The 9553-nt window shown below is 32.3% G+C and overlaps 1 protein-coding gene across 4 annotated transcripts in view; it reads right to left on the reverse strand.

The window, feature by feature from the left end:
• The window catches only part of LOC106469938 (C2 domain-containing protein 2-like), a 61591-nt gene that overhangs the window by 8048 nt on the left and 43990 nt on the right, over positions 1–9553 (reverse strand). For all 4 annotated transcript variants that reach the window (XM_022398513.1, XM_022398512.1, XM_022398511.1 and 1 more), the window contains 5 exons: positions 8823–8934; positions 6250–6453; positions 3906–3938; positions 2916–3045; positions 1744–1851 (listed from right to left, as the gene is read on the reverse strand). In XM_022398513.1, the coding sequence (XP_022254221.1) occupies positions 1744–1851; positions 2916–3045; positions 3906–3938; positions 6250–6453; positions 8823–8934 (587 nt within the window). The remainder of the gene's footprint in view (positions 1–1743; positions 1852–2915; positions 3046–3905; positions 3939–6249; positions 6454–8822; positions 8935–9553) is intronic.

Here is a 9553-nt window from a genome sequence, read left to right on the forward strand (position 1 = left end):
TTCTATCTATGTATACCGGTAATGCAGATGTAAAGCTACTTGTTTATCCATATCTTGAAGAGAACACACAGATTTTGATAAAAGAAACAAAACTACATCTTATTATCATACATCCAAATGTACTAAAAATTATAAGCAATCAGAAAAACATCAAGTTCCAAACACTTTACTAAACAGCTAAACCAAGCAGTAATTTGAAAAGACTAAAATGTAAAATTTCTCTATTAAAGAAAAAATACAGATACAAATTTTGGTAATATAAAATGAAAAAGAAACACCACAAAAATATATTTTTTAGTTACTTTTAGAGAAAAATAAAATGGTTATGATACAGCCTTAGATTCAAAGACAAGTGTCTTAGTTCTTTAACTTGGAATTTACAGTGTAAACAAATAACCTTGTTATACTATTATAAAGTAGGAAGGTAAAGTAGCATAATCCAACACGGGACTTTTTACTGAAGTTTGTATGTTTGTTGTGAATAAAACTATACTAGTTATATTGAATTTATAGACTAAGAGGAAGGCATCAGGTCAACAGTTCCTACTGCCAACTCTTATGTTATTGTTATCAAATATTGGGATTTGACTGTCACTTTTATAACAAAGCCATGGTCCAAAAGTAAGGAGTGTCATCTTGTAAAAACAGGACCATGAACCCTCAGAATCAAAGCCTGGCATCCTAGTCACTAGACCACACCCAGCCCATTTCCTCTAAAGAAATTTACTATTTTCAAAAGTAAAACATTCATTATCTTGTAACATTTATACCTCCAATTTACTTGCAATAGGCAATTTTATTCATAACTATCACACAGAACTAGGCTAATGTAAAATATCTGTAAGAACAAACTCCTGTTTGAACTCTTTGGTTACTGAAAGGAAAACATAAGCTCCATTAAATTAATCTGATCAGTGTCTACTGTGCAGACTTAAAAATTAACCTTTTCCCCATTCACTGGTGGTTCTCACTTTGAGTAAAACTTAAACCTGTAGTAGAAAGGTTAACACTCCCTATTCACTGGTGGTTCTCACTTTGGGTGAAACTTAAACCTGTAGTAGAAAGGTTGACTCTCCCTATTCACTGGTGGTTCTCACTTTGGGTGAAACCTAAACCTGTAGTAGAAAGGTTAACTTTCCCTATACACTGCCTGTTCTCACTTTGGGTGAAACCTAAACCTGTAGTAGAAAGGTTAACTTTTCCTATACACTGGTGGTTCTCACTTTGTGTGAAACCTAAACCTGTAGTAGAAAGGTTAACTTTCCCTATACACTGGCTGTTCTCACTTTGGGTGAAACCTAAACCTGTAGTAGAAAGGTTAACTTTCCCTACACACTGCCTGGTTCTCAATTTGGGTGAAACCTAAACCTGTAGTAAAAAGGTTAACTCTCCCTATACACTGATGGTTCTCAATTTGGGTGAAATTTAAACCTGTAGTAGAAAGGTTAACTCTCCCTATACACTGGTGGTTCTCAATTTCGGTGAAATTTAAACCTGTAGTAGAAAGGTTAACTCTCCCTATACACTGGTGGTTCTCAATTTGGGTGAAACCTAAACCTGTAGTAGAAAGGTTAACTGTTTTTTTTTCAGTTTTACCTACTAATGATTGTCTTGAATCAATGAAAATGATCAAACATTTTAAAATATATTGTAAAGAACTACATGCATTTCTAATTAAGTTATAATTAACAATAAAGATGAAACTGTAAGATAAACCAGTTAAGGAATACACAGTATACATACCCAGGTAAGTGTTTGGCAACAAAAATGTGGTCATTGTATATATGTAGCTTAACACCCTTCTTCCTCCATTTGCTGCGATTAGCAAGAGATGAGGGAACCACGTAATGCCTAATTAATGGATTGAAAAACTCTGAGCCATTATTTTACATTAATTATTATTTATAGACCTCTTTAAACTAGGGTTCTATAGTCATGTCAGTATTAAAATATATTCAGTAACATGAAATACACATCAGACTAAAACAAGAAATCATTACCAATATTACATTATTTACTAAAAATATGTTACCTAACTGTCATGAATAACATTAAAACACTGGACATTTCTTCCCTCACTTTCATTACATAAGACAATCAGATCCTCAAACAGGAAACTCAATTTCCAATTTTTTTTTATTCAACCTAAAATCTGGGATTCTTAAGCCAACATTGATATTGTTGTTTTCAATCTGAATGGCATCAGGTTAGAGACTTGTAAGGTTCACATTTTACTTTTCATAATTTTTAACCTTTATCACCTCCACCCATATATTTACACATGCTTATACATCATCTCCACCCATACATTTATGCCAATTATGGTAATGGAAAAAAAAAACCCTTCCATTGATGATACAGGGTTAACTAGTGACCAAATGGAAAGCATCCAGTCAACAGCACATATCACAAGAACTTTGTCTGACTTTCAACTGATTTACCATCACTTTCGTAGCACAGCCACAGCTTAAAGTGAAATATGTGTTTAACATTTCATGGCACAAACCTTGGAACTTCTAATCCTCAGCCCTGAACACTAACTATTATGCCACATTTGGCCATATAAAAGAATGTTAAAAAAAAGGCAAAACATGTAGTTATATATGTTTTCAAACTTTTACTCACCTTTCAATGTAACAACTGATTCTTTTACAATTTCTATATCCATTAAGCAGATAACTGAGTTTCAGAATGGATAAGTAATTTATAATGTTTCTATACACAAGAAGCAAGACGTGCTTTTCAATTTTCCAATCTTAAGAAACTGTAATAATATTAAATTATAAAAAACAAGTATCATCAGTAAATTCTGCTTTTGTTTCAGAATAATGTGTCGTCATGAGTTTTAGCCAAACTCATAAATCAACTGACATGGGAAGACCCGTTTCAATATTCCAATAAAAAAGGACACTCACTTTAAGACACCATTCTCATTGGTTTCGACCACAAGTGTCGATTTCTCATGTATATAAGTACGTGACGACGAGGCACTGAGGCCAGAACCCTCACTTATGCTACTTCGAGCACTGCTGTGTCCTTCACGATCTATCAAAAAGAAGAGAATATTTATTAAAACAATCAAAATAAAGTACTGTGTTGCTCCATACACAATACAAATAAACATAAATTTACAGCACATCAAAAGAAGTGCTTTCTTGAAATGTGTAGTAACTACCCTCTGTCATACGTGCTGTAACGATTATGTTATTTACATTGACTTTTTCTTTTTTTTTACTAAAACACGTCAAATTTTATATTGGTTAGTTTTATTCAAAATATTGATGCAATTCACATAATAAAAATGTAAATTAAGTGTGAACATTTATTACATAGATCATGGAATTTTTTCTTTAACTATTAAATAATTGCTTTCTTTAAAAAAAAATGTCTGAAGCTAAATAAAGTTTTAAGCTTTTGCTTCATTTTTCTATGAACAGTTGAAAGAAACATGTGCCATTCAGGAGATTAACATGTCCCATCAATCATTCAAAGTGTTTTAACATAAGGCTGCTTATGCAACTAAACACAGACAGAATGAAATGTCAATACAAAAATTATAGACACAGATTTCAAACATGTGCCATTCAGGAGATTAACATGTCCCATCAATCATTCAAAGTGTTTTAACATAAGGCTGCTTATACAACTAAACACAGACAGAATGAAATGTCAATACAAAAATTATAGACGCAGATTTCAAACATGTGCCATTCAGGAGATTAACATGTCCCATCAATCATTCAAAGTGTTTTAACATAAGGCTGCTTATACAACTAAACACAGACAGAATGAAATGTCAATACAAAAATTATAGACACAGATTTCAAATATTCTTTTACTACATCTGTATTTTAAAACACTTGTGTTGAATATCAAATCATAATATTAAGCTAATCAATACCTACTTAAGTTTGGCACACCTAGCAGACTATCCCCAGCTGAAAGAATGAAAAAACAATATTAAAAGTGTATTTCATTATTGTGGATAAACCATAAAGTCAAAGCACAATGAACACTAAACTGTATTTCATTCTAAGTATGAGTCACTTTTAAATGGAGTCTTTTTTTGTCTATTAATACGTTTTAAATACAACGACAATTTAGTAAAAATTGAATAATTGTGTTTTTTTTTGTGTATTGTAAAAGATCCCTACTAACTTAGTATGCTAGGTTATGGTTAGATTGGGAGTCGTATAAAGTCACATCACACTCTTCTATCAATATTTTGAACTCTAACAGCTTTCACAGAAAAGTTAACAATTACTTTCCATTTTAGCTAGGGTAGAGGGTAGCTAGATACTCTACACAAGTTGGTAATAACTCCCTAAAATTATATTTTTAGTCTAATTCCACAGAAAATTTAGTTGTTGTAAATTGTAGTATTTCTAAACTCTATTAACGATTACTTATAGATATAATGAAACATCCTATCATCTGAAAAAAAAAGGCAAACTTGAAAAACAAAAAAATTCTGTAGAACTAATAAATACATTTAGTAAATACAAAAAAATGAGGTCTGTAGTCAAAAAAAAAGTTTACCTTTCATTTAAAGGGTTTGGAGACTCAAAATGCAAAGACGATTTACGAACAAGTACATAAAAAAAATTTTATTTTGTAAAGCACTCATTCAAACATATCCAAATAACGACAAAATTAAGTTCATTTACATTTAAAGGAGAGAAGCATCATACACATACAGGTAGGTTTCTATACAATAAAAGAAACACATACATTGTTAAAAGCATGGAGAAAATTAGCAGTAATTCCAGATTTATACAACTTTTACTCAGTAGGTAAGAGATTTAAGGAAAGATCTGTACATTACATTGTATATATATCTAAATGCTCTATACATTACTAATTATTGTAAAAAGTTTAGTTTCTACTAAAGTAACTGTGTACAATTTTTTACTGTTATATTATACTGGTTAGGTTTAAATACTACATATAATTAACAGTGCTACATAAAGTAAAAGAATCAAGTTGATATGTCTGGTTGCTAAGTGCAGGAGAAAAAGGCATGTCAAAACTACATCCACAGATAATGGAAGGGGTTTAGTAGAAATAAGCTAATGTGACATCCTATGTAAGTGCACATGTAATTCAGATGAACGCTGAATATGATGTCACAAGTACAGAACAAATATCTCACTTTTAGATCATTGTTTTTCTAATCACAGTTGTTTATAACATAACAGAACATGATCATAATACAAGTTAGTTCTATTAAAAAGTACCATACAAATCATACACTTCTATACAAAATAAATACCACTGCAACAGAATTGATATGAACTGAAATATTCTAAAACATTTACTTGAAAGATATTAATCAAGTGTTATTTCAATGAATTTGAAGAATTAATGAGAGCACATGTACATAAACATGTGAAAAATTACTTTTAAGTTATGTCACTTGTAATAAAGCATTAGAAAAAGTTATACTCGTATTATAATGATGAAGGGAAGAAAACAGACAAAAATATGTGTATTATTTTATCAAAATATTTATAACTGTGAGGTAAATAAGTTTGAAAAAACAATACAACAGGAATATATTTAACATTAGTTAAACTGTTAGTTTTGTGCTGTAAACTGGTTTTGTGACATAAGTGTAAACCTTCAGGAACATACTATAACATTAAAGACTGTTAGTTTTGTGCTGTAAACTGGTTTTGTGACATAAGTGTAAACCTTCAGGAACATACTATAACATTAAAGACTGTTAGTTTTGTGCTGTAAACTGGTTTTGTGACACAAGTGTAAACCTTCAGGAACATACTAAAACATTAAAGACTGTTAGTTTTGTGCTGTAAACTGGTTTTGTGACATAAGTGTAAACCTTCAGGAACATACTATAACATTAAAGACTGTTAGTTTTGTGCTGTAAACTGGTTTTGTGACATAAGTGCAAACCTTCAGGAACATACTATAACATTAAAGACTGTTAGTTTTGTGCTGTAAACTGGTTTTGTGACATAAGTGTAAACCTTCAGGAACATACTATAACATTAAAGACTGTTAGTTTTGTGCTGTAAACTGGTTTTGTGACATAAGTGTAAACCTTCAGAAACATACTATAACATTAAAGACTGTTAGTTTTGTGCTGTAAACTGGTTTAATGGTATAAGTGTAAACCTTCAGGAACATACTATTACATTAAAGAGACTTTTATGTATTTTAATGTATTTGTAAATCAGACACTTTCTTGAAAAACAATATTGTGAAAGTTGATTTTGCGTTACTGACCTGAACGTCTATCGGATGGCATTATCCGAGAGCCAGGAACTGATCTGGATCGGTCTGAGGAAAAACTTCTACTGCTTTCCCGACTTATACTCTCTTCACCCTTGGCCTTTTGTTCCACTGACTTTGACTGGTTTTTTCGAAAGCTTAGTCTCTTCCTTAAAGTTCCAATGAAAGACTTTCGATCTCTTGTTCTTCCTCTTTCCGCTGAAGAAAATAACACTTTGAATACTTGTCATAATAAAGCATTTATACACTATAAATAGACCAAGAACACACAGCAGAACTGATTAACTGAACAAGTGCACAACTTGGTTCAACTTTAAAATGAATCAACATAAAACTTTGGCCAAAGATGTATGTATTCCAAAATTAACAAACACTGCTCTACTTTAATTTCAAAGTTAAATTTAAAATGTGATTGGTTATCATCCAACCAATCAAAAAGTGTCAACACAACTATAAAGTCCTTAAGTGTATAGGCATTCATACCATGCCCAGTAGTAGTAGTGTGATTCCAGTTATTGCTCTCTCAGGACTGAAATACCATATTATAAACATGTAGAAGCCAAAGTTTTGGCTAGTAAGGAATACTCCGTGTAAAAACTTATTGCAAACTTCATGTTTTCACAGGAGCAAATTTCTAAAGAGGATGGGTGAAAATGACCATGAATGTTAATAACAGAAGTGGTCAAGGTTGAAGATAGAAATTCTCAGAGTACATTCCATAAAAGATTGATAATAGTCAGATACAGATCTAGCCAACAACTCTGCTGTAAATACACGTGTGAATATTACCTCAAGAACAGTAAGATTACACATTAACATAAAGTCATCTCAGTGGATATGTAGCTGTTTAAAAATCTCTGCTGGGATAAGGTAAGCAAATGAAAGCAAAAGTTGAAATGGGCATCCAATCATATACAATGGAAAGAGAAAGCTAGAGATTTCTGCTCTTTAGAGATGAATCCAATGTCAAATAATTCAGTAACAATCAAGAACAGTTTGTTCAATGGCAGAGAAGAAATCTGTATTATAGTCAATGTACAACATTTAAAGGGAAGCATGGTAGGAGGATCAGAACAAATTTTGGGCAGTACCACAGACAATGGAGAGAGAATCAGAACAAATTTTGGGCAGTATCAAAGACAATGGAGAGAGGATCAGAACAAATTTTGGGCAGTATCAAAGACAATGGAGAGAGGATCAGAACAAATTTTGGGCAGTATCAAAGACAATGGAGAGAGGATCAGAACAAATGTTGGGCAGTATCACAGACAATGGTGAGAGGATCAGAACAAATGTTGGGCAGTATCAAAGACAATGGAGAGAGGATCAGAACAAATTTTGGGCAGTATCAAAGACAATGGAGAGAGGATCAGAACAAATTTTGGGCAGTATCACAGACAATGGTGGAGGATCAGAACAAATTTTGGGCAGTATCACAGACAATAGTGGAGCATCAGAACAAATTCTGGGCAGTATCACAGACAATGGTGGAGCATCAGAACAAATTTTGGGCAGTATCACAGACAATGGTGAGAGGATCACAACAAATTTTGGGCAGCATCACAGACAATGGTGGAGCATCAGAACAAATTTTGGGCAGCATCAGAACAAATTTTGGGCAGTATCACAGACAATGGTGAGAGGATCAGAACAAATTTTGGGCAGTATCGCAGACAATGGTGAGAGGATCAGAACAAATTTTGGGCAGCATCACAGACAATGATGGAGCATCAGAACAAATTTTGGGCAGTATCACAGACAATAGTGGAGCATCAGAACAAATTTTGGGCAGTATCACAGACAATGGTGTTAGTGATCTACACAAAACTGATGGCACACTGACTGCCAAGAAGTACAAGCACACTCTGATCTATCATGACATTCCCTCTTGAACACACCTAACTGTGCAGGAATTCATCATCCAGCAAAAAGCATATTTTGTGAAATTTATATATTTATGGTAAAGCGGCTGATGGAAAAGTCACAACCATGGTTTGGGCCTGCACAAACTCTTGATATGAGCATTGTTGAACTAATGAAACAATTTGGCTGGATTGTGAGGAATAGTAGTAAATCAGAATATTTGAAAAAAAAAATTTCATAATCATACATTGATAAGCTATACGGCAGCATGAAAACAAAAAACAAAGTGTAATTCTCTGTTTAAAGTAAAGGATTGGCATATAATAATTAGTACATCATACATCTTAATTGGTTCTTTTTTATATTTTCTGTGATTATGTTTGTACTATTAATATCTTCACCATCTACCTGCCATTACTTTTTGTTTGTAGCTCCTCTATATATGTGATGCTTATAAGTCTCCATAGTTATTCCCATTAATGCATGTTCTTTATATTTCCATAATTATTTCCATTAACTTATAGTTTTTGGTGTTTCCATTATTATTTACACTAATGTATATTGCTGTATGCTTCCATAATTATTTCCAAAAATGCATTATCTTGTGCATTTCCATAATTATTTCCATTAATGTATATTCTTCACGAAACATATATCTGAGAACTAATTAGTGATAAAATACCTCAACAAAACTAATTTTTTACCTTCTTCTTTTTCACTTGCGGAGGACGATATACTCTCTCCTGTTGCAGTATTCCCGCTCTTGGAAAGAGTGCTCGAAGGTGAAGTTGTACTACTATCTGCCATTCCCTCAGGCTGGAGAAATAAAACACAGTACAATATGCTTGCAATATAAATATGTAGTTCTAGCAGGAAAATTTTAAAAGGAAACATGTTTTTATAATAATAATAGATGAGTTTGATGGAGACAAAGATGAGAATATTAGACAAAAACAGTTTTGGCATAATACGTCTATAAGTTAAATTCCACATTAATTGCAAGAAGTATTATACATTATTGGCTTGGTTGTCAAATAAAATGCCCATTTGATTTTCTCGATTTTCTAAAAATTTGAAGCTTAAGCAGGACAGGATCTGAGCCTGTTTCTACACTGTGTGGTTTAGGCTGAACTAAATAACTGTAACTGCCATAACTTTTATTCTATGACTTTTGTACTGGTGAGATCTACTGAAATCAATTAGGTTTATTGAAAGTATATCACATTATGGTATACAATTTTGTACTGGTGAGATGTACTGAAATCAATTAGGTTTATTGAAGTATGCACATTATGGTATACAATTTTGTACTGGTGAGATGTACTGAAATCAATTAGGTTTATTGAAGTATGCACATTATGGTATACAGTTTTGTACTGGTGAGATCTACTGAAATCAATTAGGTTTATTGAAGTATGCACATTATGGTATACAA

This window comes from Limulus polyphemus, unplaced genomic scaffold (genome assembly GCF_000517525.1).
Source record: "Limulus polyphemus unplaced genomic scaffold, Limulus_polyphemus-2.1.2 Scaffold3732, whole genome shotgun sequence".
NCBI lineage: Eukaryota > Metazoa > Arthropoda > Merostomata > Xiphosura > Limulidae > Limulus > Limulus polyphemus.